This window comes from Coloeus monedula (assembly GCF_965178545.1).
Source record: "Coloeus monedula genome assembly, chromosome: 1".
NCBI lineage: Eukaryota > Metazoa > Chordata > Aves > Passeriformes > Corvidae > Coloeus > Coloeus monedula.
Window position 1 is genome coordinate 2,518,280 of NC_138781.1, and position 17,400 is coordinate 2,535,679.

Consider the following 17,400-nt stretch of genomic DNA (forward strand, 5'->3'; position numbering starts at 1 on the left):
GTAGGGCTAAAAGTGGGGACCCGAACCCCCTCTGGAAGGAGCCAGTCCCTCCCTGGTGCTGCCGTGCCCCGGGGCTCCCCGGACCGACTCCCCTGGCTCGGGGTGAGCTTTGGCAGCCAGCACGGGCCCTCTCAGCAGCTGCCGTGACAGACAGCTCCCGAGCCACCCCCCTCTGCAGTGCTGCTCTAAAATAAAAATACCTCCCGCCTGCTCCGCTCCACTCCCAGCCAAACTTCCTCCAGGGGCAAGGTGGGGGACGGCAGCCCAAAAATACACCCGCTCCCCCCGCCCCAAACCGGGCTGAGAGATGCTGTAGGGCAAGTCAGCGGCCCCCCAAACCCTCTGTAGTGTCCCCCTGTCCCTTTTCCCCCTCCTGCCCCCCCGTCGCGGTGCCGGACGCTGGATCCCCGACCCTCGCCCGCCTTCCCCCGCGGCCCCGGGGCTCAAGGTCAGTAGCGGGGAGCGATGCGGGGCTTGGGGGGGCCACGCTGCGGGTGGTGACACGCTGCTCCCGCACCTCCAGCGCTTTCTGTCACCTCTGCCTGCCCCCACTGCCCGGCCGGGGTCCGGGGAGGGGAGCGGGGCGATGAGGATGATGAGGATGCTGCTGTCCAGCGGCCGCTCGGAGCTGCGGGGGGCTGTGCCGGGACCCCCCCCCCCCGAGCCTCACTCGGCAGCCCGGGAGCGATCAGGAGTTAAAATTGTCTGAGGAGTCCCCGCCAGCCGCCTCGCCCCCGCGGGGTCGGTCCTTTGCGGGGTGGCTTCGCCCGCTCCCCGACAAAAAAAAAAAAAAAAAAAAAAAAAAAAAAAAAAAAAAAAAGATAAAAGGAAGCTTTGAAAAGCGTGGGAATGAGGAAGAAAAGCTTTTTAAAGGCAGCTCCGTGCGTGCCCTCCCGCCGCAGGGGCACCGCAGCGCGGCGGCAGCGCCCGCCCGCAGCGGCTCCGCACCGGGAGTGACCGCGGGGCGACCCCCGAAATTCCCCCCGGGATGAGCCCAAAATTCCCCCCGGCAAACGCGTTTGGTCCACGCCGGGGGGAGATGAGGTCACCCCGCATCGCTGCTAAGGACTCCCTTGCCCCGCTTAAAAACCTCGGCGACCAAACAAAAAATAAACGTTTGAAATTAAACCAATAATTTTAATATGATTTTAATTGTTCTATGGAATTATTTGAATAACCGCAGAAGCTTTGCGACGCGGATGCCAAAGCTGAGGGTGACCGAGGCTCCTTTTACGCCTTAATCCCTTCAGCGCTCTCAGGGATGGTGGCGGGTGGGGGGAGGCAGCGCCGGGGGAGGGTGTCCCTGTCCCTGTCCCCCCGCATCCCTCATCCCGCACCCCGCCTGCTCCAGCCCTGAGCCGTGTTCTGGCAGCTGCCGGACAGGCAGTGAGGAGGCTGCGGAGCTGTAAGGCACGTCTCGCCGAGGTTAATTAGCCTCGGCAGGAGTAATTAGCCCAGGGCTAATTGCAGGGCTGGGTGTCGCCATCCCCCGAGCGCTGCGGATGCCGCTGGGGGGCTCGGCCGTGTCTGCGGGGTCCTAAAGGCTCCTGGCCGGGACAAATTAGGGACCACGGGGCTTTGGGAGCCCCCCAAGAGCCGGAGGTTGGGCAAATGCCCAGGAGAAGGTGAGGCAGCCCAGGGCAGAGGAGGTGGGGAAACCCATCACGTCCCCTCCGCCAGTGGTGTCCCCGTGCTCTGTCCTGGATCCCACTAGGAATTAGAGGTGGGGACATCAGAGACACACCGGAGGAACCCCATCCTGGACAGCTGGCATCCTGGAGCAGCTCTGAACATGGCGATAGATGGGAAGAGCCCCTCATCAGGAGCACCTGGCTGAGCTGCCCCAAATCCTGGCTCCCGGGTGGGGTTTGCAGGAACCTTTTCGCACCTGAGTTGTGCCCCGGGGCTCAGCTCCAGGTGTGACCCTCTTCTCCTTCCCTTCAGCCTCCAGGGAAGCCCACAAAGCAGAGCTGGGGAGGAGCAGCAGGAATTCCGGGTGTTTGAGGAGTATGAGGGCAGGTGAGCTCTCACTCCTGGTTTTCCTCCCTCTCCTCTCTCCCTTTCCCAGGTCTGGATCCCTCCCTCGTGCCGGCCGGGGCTGTGACCTCCCGCCATGGGGGTTAAAGCGATGCTCCCCAGCTACGAGCTGGGGTTTTATGCTCTCGTGGTGACCTGTGCTGTGCTCTACAGCGGCAGCGGGATCTTCGAGGCATCCAGAGGTAACGCTCCCATCACATCCCCGGGAGGGAGGATGGGTGTAAGGTGCCTGCTTTTACAGCTGTTGATACCAGCAGCAGATCCCTGGCTTTGATTGTTGCAGAGAACAGCTTGGAAATCCTTTTTAAAGGGATTTTTGCCTTGTTGCTTTCTTGTCCCTACTTCCAAGTGCTCAGGGCAAGAGGCTGTGGGATGTCACAGGTCTCCAGGCAGTGCCAAAACAGGCAACCAGCACCCTGCCTAATTCCCTTTTGTGTTGGTTTGTTTCTTGGGGGTTTTGTGTTTGTTTTGGTTTGGGATTTTTTTTTTTGTTTGTTCGGGGGGTTTTTTATTTGTTTTTGATCTTTTGGGGAGTGTTTGTTTGTTTTTCGTTTGGAAGCCCACAAACCTGAAAATTTCATGTGATCAGCCAGGGGATGTGTAGTGAGAAAAAGGCTTTGCTGAAAATTCCTGCAGAAACCTGTGGCCACTGACTATTTTGGTTGTCCATGGCAATCAGGCACTTTTGGGATGGGGCATTTGAGCCCTGCTAGCTCAGTATCACAACGATGAAGGTTCCCTGCCTGGCTTGAACACGGATCCCGTTTCCCAGAGCTGTTTCTCTCCCTGTAACTCTGGTTCTTTTGCAGACAGCATGAACAGAAAGGCCTTTCGGGATGGCATAAAGCCAGGCTGGCACTACTTCGGCAGAAAGATGGTGAGTGAGGAAGGGCTCGGGCTTTTCTAGCTACAGACAGCCTGGTCAGTGGAGACAGAGAGCTGGATTTCTGGTGCTGACACACTTTTGCAAAGTCCATGTAACTCGTATTTTTCTCCCTAAATTAGTGGGGGAAACACCAGCCCTGCAGGGCTGGGGATGCTCCGCTTCGTGTGTGCCGGGACGAGCGACCTCTGCACGCCCCTCCGGGGTTTTATGTCCCAGCTAAAGTGCTCGGGAGTCCTTGGGTGGAAAATGGGCAGAAAAGGCTTTAAAAGTTGTGGGGCTGGGGGCAGTTGAAAGTGCCTGGTGCTGCTCCTGCAGGACGTGGCCGATTTCGAGTGGGTGATGTGGTTCACCTCGTTCAGGAACGTCATCATCTTCGCCCTCTCGGGACACGTCCTCTTCGGCAAGGTCTGCTCCATGACTGTGCCACAGGTGAGCCAGGGATGTGGTGGCATGGATTTGAGAGCACCAGGGGTGGCCTGGCACCTGTGGAACAGGTTTTGGGGGATGCTCTGGGATGGGGGGATGTTCTGGGCTAGGGGGAGCAGGGTTCGGGCTTTCACCCTGCTGACCACGGCCGCTCTCTCCCCAGCACCGGGCTGTGATGTACATGATCTACGGGGTCCTGGCCGTGCTGGGCAGCATGGGGCCAGTCTACCTGATGATCATCCTGTCCCACTGCCTGGTCCTCTACTCGGTGGCGCTGGCCAAGCAGAAGTGGCTCTGCTACGTGGCCGGGCTCTGCTGCCTTGCCTCCTTCAAGGTGGAGCCATTCGGCTCGTGGCAGGTGGGTGCTGTCCTGGCTATGTGTCCGCCTCGTTTCCAGGCCATCTGGTGTCCATCTCCTTGGGTTTATCCCCAGGGAGGGCTCCAGGGGCAGCCCTAGACCCTGGTCATTTCTCCTGGCTGCATCAGAGCTCCCACAGTGTGTGAGAGGGAGGGGATTGTTGAGATGCTGATCTTGGGAATAAATCCCACAGCGACTATGCCATGTTTTGGTGGCTTCATGTTGTTCCAGTACAAAGGGCATCTGGGTCCTTCTTGCTGCCCAGGCAACAACTTGTCAGCCTGTGGCTGCCCTGTGGCTCAGTTTCCCCAACAGTAACACGCAGCTGGGATGGATTCAGCAATGCCCATCTTTTAGGTCACAGCCTAGTTAAGATTTTCTCTCACTGCTGGGTGGAGAAAAGCCCAGGAAGGGCCTTATTAAAATATTCGGTCTCTCAGCAGGACAATGCTGCCTCTCCCTGCCACCAGAGATGTGTTCCTTCTCTCTCCATCAACCATGTGCTGGCTCTGCTTTACTCCCTGGGGACACCTGTGACAGGGTGACATTGCCACCCCAGACCAAAGCCTGTGTGACCAACAGCTGCTTGGTGACACGGCCAAGAGGATCTACCACTTCCTGACTGCTCTGAGCTGCAGGAGCCAGCTGGGAAATCGAGCCCCAGTTTCCTCTTTTCAGCTCATTAACTTCAGAGACAATTGGTGTCAGAGCATAATTAGAGGTTTTTCTTGAACTGAAAACTAAACTGATGGAGGTCAGGGTTAGATGAGATGTTAGGAAAAAAATCCTCCTTGTGAGGGTGGGCAGGCCCTGGCACAGGGTGCCCAGAGCAGCTGAGGCTGCCCCTGGATCCCTGGCAGTGTCCAAGGCCAGGCTGGATGGGGTTTGGATCACCCTGGGACAGTGGGAGGTGTCCCTGCCCATGGCATGGACTTCAAGGTTCCTTCCAACTCAAACCATTTCTGCTGCCCCAGGAGTGGTGTCCCCAAAAGCAAGGGAGCACAGAAGTGACACCACACTCCTGGTGGTAACTCTCTGTTTCTTGTCCAGAGCGGGTTTGTAACGGGAGCTTTTGACCTCCAAGACGTCCTTTTCTATGGAGGATGCACCTTCACCATCATGCGCTGCATGAGCTTTGCCCTCGAGAGCTCCAAGAAGGAAGAGGGCATCTACTCCATCTTTGACCTCCTCAAGTACAACTTCTACCTCCCATTCTTCTTCTTTGGGCCTGTCATGACATTTGACCAGTTCCATGCCCAGGTGAGTGATCCTGAGGCCAGGCTGAAGCAGGACTTCTCCCCAGTTTTGGTTTTTTTTTGGTTTAATGTCTTCAAAAAATCCATCTTTTGCCACAATGAAGGTGCAAATGGTTGTAGAACTTCTTGTGGTCACCTGTAGTCTGTGGCTGTGCATTTTTGTGGGGAAGGGCATCAACTGATGGATTTTTAACCTTCTTTTTGGGTTTTTTTGGCCCTTTTCACTGACAGTGGAGGATCTTGCTGTGATGTCCTTGCTCACTGGACATCTGCACTGCTCAGTGCCTCAGTTTCCTCATGTTGTCACCCCAGGACCTTCATGGTGAGGGCCACACGTATGGTGCCCACCCGTGGGACCTCTGCAGGCTGTGACAGCAAGGACAGTCTCCATTTGCATCCAGCTACTTCACCCAGGGAGCAGGAGCTTCCAGGAGTGGCCTGTGTGTCTTTAAACCAAGTTATTTCCCAGGAAATAAATACGATTGGGTGGAAGCTGAGTTCCAGCAATCAGGGGCTCCATTAAATACCCTGATGCTCCAAGTCTTTGCCTGTTCCATACAACCAAGGGAGCTTTTAGACAAGCAGACTCCAAACAGCTCTGGAAAACACCAGCAGAAGCCTGGGCTGGGACTGACCTCTGGAGCTGCTCCACAGTCCAAGATCCAGGAAACCTGCAGTGCTGTGTCCCCCCTCACTCTTCCCACCTCAACCTCCTTCTACACCAAGGATCAGCCTTGGCCACCAAATCAAACTGGTGATGCTGGAAAAGGGAGGTGTCTGGTCAGCACTGATGCTGTGGAGGATTCCTACCATGCCCCTGGGTCCTTCTGCAGAAGAACAGCTACATCGAGTTTTTGGACCCAAATTGATGCCTGGGTACAAGAATGTTTTGGAAAAACACTTGTGAGTTCAGAGGAAAAACCAGCCCAGGCTGGGGGAGAGCAGCCAGAGCCTCATGGTGAGGAGGAGATCAAAGACTCACCAGCCCAGCACCTTCTCTCATGTGTGGGGCTGGTTCTGTTTGCCTAAGAAAGGCATGGGACCAGCACGAGCCACGATCCAAGCCCTGCTCCTTGCCTGCTCATCACCTGTGGAATTAACAACCTCATGGTGTCTCTTAAAAGGAACAAGTGCCCTTGGATCTTACTGGACATGTTAAAAAGGATTTTTAGAGCATTTGACCCCGAAGATCATAAGGTCAGCTCTGGTGTCCCCTTCAGGGATGCAGCCAGGTCCTTATAAATGAGGATGTTAAACTCCCCATGCCTCCAACACCTGAACTCCCACTGCTCCTGCAGAGTTGGATCCAGGGGGAGTTTTATTTCCTGCTCCTTTGCACAGCCCCCAATCAGGATGTCTGAAGCCACTTAACGAGCAATTCCCCTCTCTGCTGCTTCAAACGCTCACCCCAAAGGCACAAGGATTAAGTCTCCAACCCCGTTCCCCTGCCCTGGCCAGGGGTCCTGGCTTGGCCTGGCCACCACTGCCATCTCCTGGCTACATCCCCCCTGCACTGCTGGAGCTGCGGCTGGCTGCAGAGGTGAATTCTTAATTTCCCAAGAGCAATTAGGGCAGGAGGCAGATAGAGCCCTTCCCCAGGGTGGGATGTATAGCCCAGTTAGAGATCTGATCTGTCCCTTCGGATCCTACTGGTCCTGCATCCTGGTGGAGCTCTTGCATCCCTATGTGAGATGGGAACTCACCTGTACCAGGGCTTGGCCAGCCAAATTTGGGTGGAGAAGCATCTTTCTTAATGAGATCAAGGGAACAAATTCCCTTCTATAGGGTTGGGAATGTGGGGGACACAGCCCTGATCCCAAGGGGGTGGTGGCCAAGTGCTGGCACCACACACAGACAAGAGGATGAGAGGAAACAACCTCAGGTTGCACCAGGGGAGGCTTGGATTGGATATTAGGAATAATTTCTACAAGGAAACAGTTGTCAGGCATTGGAACAGGCTGCCTCAGGGATGGTGGAGTCACCATCCCTGAAGGTATTTCAAAGATGTGTGGATGTGGCACTTGGGGATGTGTTTTAGTGATGGGCTTGGCAGTGCTGGGTTAATGGTTGGACTCAATGATCTGAATGGATTTTTCCAACCTCAGCCATTCTGTGATTCCATGGAAGGAGGGTTCTGTGTCCTCCCACACAGCTCCATGGCAGACCCTGTCCTCCCTCAGCTCAGGGTCCAGCGACCTCTTTGTATCCTTAAAGCACCTGGTACTTAACAGACACAAACAAAAATCTGGCAGAGGCTTTAATTCTCAGGAATCATCTGGATTTGACAACAGGGCTGGTGCAGTAGCCTGTGGATTATGCAGGGAGAGCTCCCACCTCTCTCACGGAATAAAGGGGAAGTAATAAACATAAGAGGATTTTGAATACAGCAGCAATTTTACGGCGATGTGGGGAAGCAAGGACACGGCTCTGCCCCGTGTAATCCTGAGAGCTCACTCTGGTGATGTTTATACGACAACAACCAGAGATGTGACAGCTCCTGGAGGCAAACCCCAGCCCCTGTTCATGCAAGACACAGCAGAGATGAAATCCCCATCAATCAGGTCCCACCGATTCGGGACAGACCCTCGAGCAATTCTCCCTCTCGCTGACAGCCAGATCCGCAGCAGGAGCTTCAGAGAGCATCAGTTCTCCTCCTCCTTCTCCCAGACGACCCTGGACAAAAATACAGCAGAGCTGCCAGGTTGGGATTCCAACCCTGGAATCCATCCTGGAGATGTGATGGGTGCAAGCATTTGCTCCCTCTTAGTGACCTGTTCAAGGGGCTGTCCTGAAGCAAAGTTGATTTTCTGAGCAGGTTGCTGCAGAATGAGCATGAAATCCCGGCAGCTCCCTGGTCAGCGTGGATTTCACCGCACCTGGAGCCCTGAGTACAGCCAGACCTGTCACTGCTCTGTCTCACCACATGCCTGCTCTGCTGGAAACCCCAGAGATGGGACCAGGAGGGACATCCCTGCCGTCCTCAGCGCGGGGGGTGTGGGAGGGGTGCTCTGGGTGACATATGTCCTGCTCCTTGTGGATGTGCTCACCTGAGCCAGTCCTTGGGTCTTCCTTAACCAGTGGAAATTCGGGCCACATAGACCATGGTGTGATTTCTAAAGGCGAGTGATGAATCCATTCCTGCTTGGACTTGACCATCCTTCTGGATGAAGGAATGCTGCCCATCCTGTCCCTGTCCTCAGCCCCACCCTGCTTTGTCCCTCCCTGCAGGTGAGCACCCGAGAGCTGAGGCGCAAGGATGACGAGATGAAGAGTATCCGAGTCAATGCCCTGCTCCATGCTGGGGCCATCGTGGCTGTGGACATCTTCTTCCACTTCTTCTACATCCTCACCCTCCCTTCCGACCTGAAGTTTGTGAACCGCCTCTCGGACTGGTCCTTGGGTGAGTGGCCGTGCTCGGGCACGTTCACCCCTGTACTCAGCTCCAAAGCAGTGGTGAGTGATCCAGATCTCCATCCACCCCCCTTGAGAGGCTTTGGGAATGTCTGTGTTGGACAGGTTTGAGTAAAAAACCCCTCATCCTCTCCCTGGCCGTGCACAGAGCTGGGGTTGGGCAGCCCTGGAAGGGACACCTTGTGTTGGTCTGACCTTTTCACAGGGTAAATTGTTTAGTTTGGGGTTTAGGAAACTGAGCACCAAGACATTTTTGTTGCCTTTGGACTGGAAGGGAGTTCAGCACCTCCAAAAAATCAGCAGGGCACAGCAAACCATGTGCAGAAAGGCAAAGCCTGAGTGCATGTAAGGAATGGTGTCCACAGAGCAGTCAAACACTGGAGTAGGTGCCCAGATGGGTTACAGATGATCCCAAAAGAGTCATATTCAACACTTAAATGAACAATGTCCAGAGCAACAAATCTCTATTTAAAGTTGGGTGTTCTCCAAGCAGGGCTGGACTAGAGATTTCCAGAAGGCAAATTCCCAGGATAAGTGATGGTAGCAGCACTGGCCTTCAGCTGGCAGCTGGATGGAGGATTCCAGCTGGTCAAATCCATGTCTGATGGCAGCATTTCAGACACCACCACACAGCAGAGGAAAAGCAGGGGCTGGAGGAACCTCATATCTCTCCAGAGTAGCATCTGGAGACCAGGATAAAATCCTAACGCAGCTGGAATGTCACTAACATTGCTTTAGGGTGTCCCAAGAGTCGTGGATGGACTGATCCCAGGTTACTCCAGAGGGAGCTGAGCTCTTCTGACTGACCACCCCTGCCTGGCCCACGGTGGGAGCATCCCTTAGTGTGGGAGCTGGATCCCACCAAGATGGGTGCATTTTAGCTCCTGTTTGCAGAGGCATTTGAAGTCTTTAGTGGCTGTTCCTGCAGGGTTTGTTCCCCAGTGTGAGACACCTCTTTAAATCAGAGGTCCTGGCCCTGGCTCTGCTGTAACATCAGTGTTACATCCATGGCCAGAGGGAGCCGGGGTGGGAGGAATTTTGATGGAGGTGCCAAAAAAACCTCACAGGTCAGACCTGAGAACTGTGATAATTTCATCACGGCTTAACAAGCCTCAGAGGGAAGGAACAATGATGGAATAAATGACTGTATAAACAGAATTTCTTCACCAAGACCAATAAGCAGTTTGCTCCCAAATACCTCAAGAAGAGATTGTACTTTGGTTCAAGCCTCTTAAAAAACTTAGTTTCAAAAGATTTGCTGGTCCAACACAGCAGTGAGTGTCTTCTTGATGTTATATTTGTTGCAATGGACTCCACGCTCCCATGGGCCATGATATCCCCAGAAATCCTGGTGCATCATTCCATGCTCCTTTTCCCCCATTTGACTCCCATTTTTGCTCCAGCTGGCCTGGCCTACTCCAATTTGGTGTATGACTGGGTGAAAGCTGCTGTCATGTTTGGGGTCATCAACACCATCGCCAGACTGGACCACCTGGACCCACCCCAGCCCCCAAAATGCATCACCATGCTCTACATCTTTGCCGAAACGTGAGTACCCCGCGAGCATGAACAAAGAGCGTTTGAGAACCTCCACGAAGGGGAGATACCTGGGCTGTCCTGGGCAGCTGGTCTGTGAGTTGGAGGCCACCTGAAATTGTAGTCTAGACCTGGCCATAGCCCAGGGAAGTATTTGCTTCCAGGCAGGAAGCAAAAGATAAGGAGAGAAGTTAAACGCCATCTATAATGGCAGTGGTCCAAGGAAGGAGCATGGAGGGCTTCTGTGAGCAAGGCCCAAGTTGTGCCTTGCCAAGGGATTGGGTGTTTTCTCTGTTTTAACAGGTTTTTATCATCATTGTGTGTTTTAACATGTCCTTATCCTGTTTTAGGCATTTTGACAGAGGGATTAATGACTGGCTGTGCAAGTAAGTGTCTGATCCACCACCTCTGGTCTGGTTCAGGGTCTTCCCTTCCATCCCAGAGCAGTGAAGCATCACATGCTGTTCATCCCAAAGCTGAGCTGTCCTGTCTTCTGGATAAATGCCACTATTTGCTCTGTTTAACCCCAAACCCATTGAATTTATTGCACAAAGAGCAAAAGTCCCCTCCTCCAAAACTAGGAATAGAAGAGTCCTGTCCCCAAATCCCTGTAAGTCTGGTGGGTTTAGCATTCCCTCAGAGGAGGAAGAGCCAGGTTTATATTTCTCTAGGAGGAAAGGGGAACTGAGTCCTGTAGCTCCATCTTCATCTCCCTCAGCCCTTCACCTCCCTTCATCCATGAGTTCACCCCAGCAAACCTGTCCTGAGGGAGGTGGCTGCTCTGCGATAAGACCCTGAGCACCAGCAAGTCTGAGCCTGCAGCTCCAGAGACCCCAAGTTCTAGCAAATTTTACCTGCCAGAGGGGGAAAGGTGGATATTTTGTCCTCAAGCATTTTTAGGTTTGTAGGAACACAAGTCACAAGCGGTTGGGGCACAGCAAAAATCAGTTCATTGCAAGAATGTGTCAGCAGAACATCCTCCCTGTTTTACTGGGGTGTCCTGGACTGACCTGCCCGTGAGGAGCTTGGGAAAAGAGACTCCAGAAGGGTGTCCCAGACTACAGGGAGCACCAACCACCTTCCCTGGCCCTTAGATACGTGTATGACCACATTGGAGAGAACCACGACAACATCCTGAAGGAGCTGGTGGCCAGCATCTCCACCTTCGCCATCACCACGCTGTGGCTGGGGCCCTGCGAGGTCGTTTACATCTGGTCTCTCTTCAACTGCTTCGGCCTCAACTTCGAGCTCTGGGTGCAGAAGTTCTTCCAGCTGGGGCCCTTCGCCAGACTGGAGGTGAGGAGCTTGGCTGCAGTGGGGATGGGGAGGGGACAAGGGGGCTGGGGATAAGCTCTGGTGCTGGAAAATATCTGTGACTGGAGGGAGCTCACGCTGGTTTGTAGGAGTCAGATTTTCAGCTGAGGCTGAAGAGCAGAATCCCTGAGGATGCCATGAAGCTCCATGGCCTGGGCTCCTGCGTGGAAGCCTGAAGCTCTTTTCCTGTGGCATTTAAAGTTATGGAATCATTAAGGCTGGAAAAGACCATCAAGTCCAACTGTCAACCCAGCACCACCACTGTGTTCACCACTAAACTGCATCCCTAAGTGCCATAGCCACACGTTTTTTTGAACATTTCCAGGGATGGTGACATCCCTGGACAATCCTTGGGATCAGCTACTGCACTGTGCAAGGGAAGCACGGTCCTGGTGCTCTGTGCCCCTTCATTTTATGCACTTTGTCACCCATCCACGGCACACTCCTGCCCCTGTGATGCTTCACAGGAAATTTAGGTTGGGGTGGAGATCCCAGAGGGGAAAAAAGAGGTCCAAGAGAAGCAGAAATGCATCTCCAATGAGGCATCAAAGTGTCAAAGATGGACACAAAATATGAGGTCTGTCCTTGGAAATATGTTTATGCACATGGGGGTAACCCATGGGAATATTCCATGGGGAATGTCCGTATTCTATGATCCTGTGCAGAAGTGTTTATGTATTTCCTTACAGGAATAATTTGTTCTTCTTGTTCTACAAAGCATTTTGGCATTCTCAGTGGTTTTGATTTGATTTCTTTTAAAAGCAAGTGTTTAGATGCTAGAACAAATGATTTTTAAAACACTCCAAAGCTTAGTGCCCTGTCTCTGTTTGGGACCAAGGTGTCTCAGGGACATGCTGGAAACAAAACTTAGGGAACTCCATCCTGGAAACAGTTATGTTCCTTATTTCTTTTTCCCAATCTAAAGTCTGGAGCTCCTAACTGGGTAAATAAAGATCTATTTTTAATAAAAACCATGGAGAGCAATCCTCCTGTTTGCTCTCCTTGTTGAACTCCTAATCAGATTAAGACTCTCACAGGCAGTGAAATCTCCTTCCCTGTGGCACCACAATTCCCAGCACCAAGTGACCTGGGGATTCACCGTGCTCTTTGAGGGCTTCTATAAACTCCTTCCCTGCTCCACTCACAGCAGCTGATCCTGAAGATTATGTGCCAGTGACAATTTCACTCTGGTGCTGCCATTAGTTTTGAGCTTTTTAAATTTTTTTAATTCCTAAGAAAATATTTTTACCAGGACCCAGGAGTGATTTGCACGTAGGGCTAATAATAATCCTGGGATACAACAGATTCTTCTGCCTTGAGGAGTGGCTTACCCAAGGCAAGAGGTGGAGAAAGCAGGACTCAACCATTTCATTTTAAAGGGGCTCTGAGAGAACTGGAGAGGGACTTGTGACAAGGATGCGGAGGGACAGGACAAGGAGAAATAGATTTAAACTGACAGAAGGCAGGGTTAGATGGGATCTTGGGAAGAAGTCCTTCCCTGTGAGGGTGGGGAGGCCCTGGCACAGGGTGCCCAGAGAAGCTGTGGCTGCCCCTTGGAAGTGTCCAAGGCCAGGCTGGACAGGGCTTGGAGCCACCTGGGACAGTGGAAGGTGTCCCTGCCCATGGCAGGGGTGGCACTGGATGATCCTTAAGGTCCCTTCCAACCCAAACCACTCCATGTGTCTGTGATTCTACAATTATCATGAAGCTATCTAACATCTTGTCCTTACCCATGGGACACAGTCCAGGGTCCCTCATTCACCACAGCAGAAGTTTTGCCTTGTTCTTACATTTCTTTGTCCCAGAGGCACTAAAGGCTGCTCTGATTTTTGCCTCTTCTCTGGAATCCCAGCTGGAGTTTCCTGGAGTTGCACTGGTCCCCCCCTTTCCTTACAGACCCTTTTCCCTCTGCTCCTCTCCTCTCCACAGGCCAAACTGTCAGGGGCCATGTCTCGGCGGATCAGGGCAGCTTTTGGGGCTGTGAACTTCTGGGCCATCGTCCTCTACAACATCCTGGCTCTCAACAGCCTGGAGTTTGCACTGCTGGTGACCAAGAGACTCCTCGTGACGGGTAAGGTGCTGCCAGCCTTCCCCACGGAGAGACCCCTGTCTTAATGGGGGGACACTGGTGCAGGAGCTGAGGACTGGGATTCTGAGTCCTTGTGGGTCCGAAGTGTCCTGGCCAGTGGCTTGTGGCTGCTCCCAATGTCCTTAATTCTTATGGGGAAAGTGCAGGCAGTGGTTTCTTAGCCCCTACGCTCCTCAGTGGGTGTTCTGTGGTACCAGCTGCCTTCCAGGTGTGCTTGTACAGCTCCTGGCACAGCCTGACACTGGTTTAGGCTCCCTGGAGCACTGCAAGGGTCACATTCACCTCACCAAGCAGGGCTGAGACCCTGCCTGTGAAACAGTCCCCTTGCTGGAGAAAGGGATCTACTCATCCTGCCTCATTTCCTCTGCTTCGGCAGACATTCCTGCATCGTCCTGAGGGTGACAGGTACAAATCCTCATCCTTGCAGTCTGTACATTTCTAATCAGTGGGTTGTGGCACTATTTTAAAGTCTTCTTGAGCTATAAATAACCATCCTCTCTGGGATGGGGCTGGCTTAGGGAATGGATAATGTCACGCTCTGGGCTCCGTGTGCCAGGAGTGCCTGCCCGCTGAGCTCGGTGGCTTTTGCTGGTTGCATTATTCATTGCAGAGGTCCTGTTTTAGCAAGAACAAACCCTGGATCCACCTCTCTGCTGTGGATACCGGATTTGTGATTGCAAACACCGTCAGACCCTTCCTAAGCGGAGGGAGAGCTTCAGGCTCTGTCACTGACGTAAGTGACAAAAAATATGTATTTTCCTGGGCGGACACTGTGTCCCCACTAAGTCCAGGGCAAGGCTGGGCTTGATCCTCAGCATCAGTGGGGCCCAGAGCTTCCAGAAGGTCACAGTGTTGAGTCACAATGGACATGGGCAGGTTCAATGGGCAGAAAGTCAACCATGATGTCTGAACTTGGGGAGCAGAAGGATTTCTGGGGGTAAGAGGGGCTCAAAGCCCCTCCAGCATGTCCCCACGTTAGCTGCAATCCATGGTGCCTTCGTGGGCTCAGGCACCAAGGTGAGCTTCATCTAAAATCTGATTCTGAGGATTTCCCTTTTCTCTCAGTGAAGCTGCAGGGCTGGATCTAGGATGAAAAACGTCATTGGCCATCGTGAGCTTGTGGGGCCTCCCAAACCCACCTGAGAGGCAGCTGTGCTGGTGAAGGATTGGCATTGTTAGGCAAGCTAACAGGCCCTGGATGACCGTGTCTCCCTCCCTGCTCTAGGTTTCCCTGTCAGCACCTTGTCCATCTGGTTCATCACGTACTGCGGAGTGCAGCTGATCAAGGAGCGCGAGCGCATCCTGGCCATCGAGGAGGAGGAGAAGGGTGACAAGGCAAAGGTGGAGTAGGGGAGGCACCAGCAGGCTTGTCCCGAAGCCTTGTCCCCTTCCCAGCCACTGCTGCCAGGTCAGCCACTGGCCAGGGCTCTCCAAGCCCTCCTGGCAATCGGACTGCTGTAGCTCATCCACGTAGAAGTCACCTGGAAGGCACAGGTCACCCCCTTGCTGCAGGAAAGATTTTCCATCAGGCACAGTGGGCATTTCACAGGCTCCCCAGGCATGGCAGGATGCTGAGGCAACTCCCACGACATTTCTTTCATGCCAGAGCCATGCCCATGAATTTTCTGACCCTCTGACATTGTGCAGGCCCAGAGATTTCACCCCACAGCACTTGGTCCACCAGCACTGGACTCTTCCACAGCCCATGTCGCCCAGAGGAGACTCTCTAGGTCCCATGGCTGGAGCTTTTAGGGTTCTGCACTGCTGGATCTGAGAATGAAGTGGCCACCACAACCACCCTGCTGTGACACGTGCCCTGGGACTCAAGCCAAACCCCACCTCTATTTCTTTATATGCCGCGGACAAAGGTCTAAGGTCACATTCCTGCCCATGGCTGAGGGACAGAATGTGCTGTAGCCAATCCTTGCTCATCTCCAGCCACCCATCCCTTTCCTCAGCTGCCTTTGGTGTGCCAAGCCCACGGCTGTAGGGCTGAGTGAGCACACAGGTAAATACAACCAAAGGAGAAAAACCCTGAATCAAGGGCAGGGACTTGGGGCTGGGTGGTGGAGGGAAAGCCATGGGAGACTCCTTGGAGAAATAGACTTTGGGAGTGTGTGAAACACGGTGCCTTGGGGGAAAGGTGGGTTTGTAACTGAAAAATAGCTCTGGCTCTCTTGCACTTTAGAGTAACTCTCAGTGGCCTTATGTCTGAGTGATGTCGGTGTTTGGTGAGGGCAGGATCCAGACCCCTTTGCAACGAGGGTCGAGACTCTTGGTGCATCCCTGTGGATGAAACGGGATGGGTTCCTAGCCAGCTTTCAGCTCTGCCAAAGTAATTCGTGAAGTCCTTGATAAATGTCACTTATTTATGTAGCCAATAAATGTTGGATAACTCTGGCACCTGCTGCTCATCCCTGCTACGCTGCTGTGCTGCAGGTGACACCCCCGGCAACGCCCGGCCACCGGAGCTGAGAGGACAAGGATCTGTTTGCAGGTCCTCACCTGCCCCCCAAAAACAGTGACGCAAGGTATTTCTGACTTCAGCAGAAACCCTCCTTGGTGGCATCACCAGACTGAAGGTTGGGCTGCAGCTGGATTCATACCTTTATTTTGACTCTGCTTTCATACGTATGTTGAGCCTGTGGCCAGCAAACTGTCACCCATATGGGTTTGGGGTTAGAAGCTGGGTTTGTTTTATTTCTGGCAGCCTGACCAACAATGCTGGGAGTCAGGGGCAGGTATTGTGCCTTGGTGGGATCTCGTCACATCCCCTAAACCTCTCCAGATGCCAGGCACATCCCTTTTTGACACATCTATTGTTGCTGGACTTTTTGTAGGTGTTTCTTGGCACCTCCATTATTCCAAGTTTACTTTTTCCATCCAAACAGCTCTGCCACCATGTGCTTCCTGCAGGGATAAATTCATCTCTTCCCCTCCCTGGGGGTGTCCTTGCACAGGTGGAACCACCCTGAGGTGCCAAAACCAAGGGCTCTGTGGTGGCTCAGCTCAGCCCTGCGGCTGCCTGGGAGGACAGAGTCACCTCCCAGTGTCGAAGTGGGTGACTCACATGGCAAAGCCCAGTGACTCTGCACTGCCCTCCTGACTTGGATGCTCCAGGAGAGAAAATAGCCCATTCACTAAGGGTCTATATTTACCCAGCAGCTGCATCTGCTGAAGCTGCCAGAAGGAGATAATCTTAGAGACCAGCCCAGCGAGTGATTTGTCAGAGACACTTTGTGGGAGAATTTGGGCTTTGTCCTCCTTTTCCAGGAGTTGTCCCTTTAGTTTTCACTGCTCTGACAAGCCCAGGAGGTCTGGTGGGGCAGGAGCACCCTGGTGCTATCTCAACCAGCTCAGCCTTGCACAGAACACCCTCAGCATCCCTGAATGCCTCTGTAGGGTGGGATTTATCCACTGCTCATCTCTCTGGAGAAGAGCATCTCATCTGCTCTGGTTGTTGCCTGCCCCTTCATAAAATTCAACCAAGAAGCCAAGAAAAGCAATTATTTATTGCAATTGAATTCCCAGTTAATAGCCCTGCACTGGGCACTTCCTTGTTCAGGCTGACATGGCTAAAATTCCTGCATTCATCCTTTTTGTTAGAACATTTTGTAGGGGAGGGAGTGATCCTGCAACACTGCATCCCTCTAGGATGTATCCATGTATCCTCACTGTTGTGGTTTAATCCCACACAGTTTCTCACTCACTCACTCCCCCTCACCCTGCCATAAGGAGGAGAATCAGAAAGAAGAGGTAAACAGGTAAATCTGTTGAGATAAGAACAGTTTAACATTTGAGATCAAACATAGTGATGATGATGATAACAATAATGATAAGGAGAGGAGAAAGAGCGACAGAACCCAAGAGAAAAAAGTGATGCACAACTCAATTGCTCATCACCCACTGACTGGCACCCAGCCTGTCCCCAGACAGCAAGTTGGCTCCCTCCTGGGTCATTTCCACAGTTTATATACTGGGAATGATGTTCTGTGGAAGGGAATACCCCTCTGACCAGATCAGGTCAGCTCTCCTGGCCACGCTGCTTCCCAGCTTTTGGTGCAGCTCCTCACTGGCAGAGTGTGAG

The 17,400-nt window shown here is 53.2% G+C and overlaps 1 protein-coding gene across 1 annotated transcript; it reads left to right on the forward strand.

Moving 5' to 3' along the window:
- The first annotated feature begins 232 nt into the window (after nucleotides 1-232).
- On the forward strand, nucleotides 233-15,714 carry HHATL (hedgehog acyltransferase like). Its single transcript, XM_082285099.1, has 12 exons — nucleotides 233-448; nucleotides 2,069-2,219; nucleotides 2,847-2,914; nucleotides 3,239-3,352; nucleotides 3,513-3,707; nucleotides 4,758-4,967; nucleotides 8,192-8,363; nucleotides 9,778-9,922; nucleotides 10,261-10,296; nucleotides 11,005-11,206; nucleotides 13,154-13,295; nucleotides 14,539-15,714. The coding sequence occupies exons 2-12, from the start codon at nucleotides 2,114-2,116 to the stop codon at nucleotides 14,661-14,663; spliced, it is 1,515 nt and encodes a 504-aa protein (XP_082141225.1). The 5' UTR covers nucleotides 233-448; nucleotides 2,069-2,113; the 3' UTR covers nucleotides 14,664-15,714.
- The last annotated feature ends 1,686 nt before the right edge of the window (nucleotides 15,715-17,400 follow it).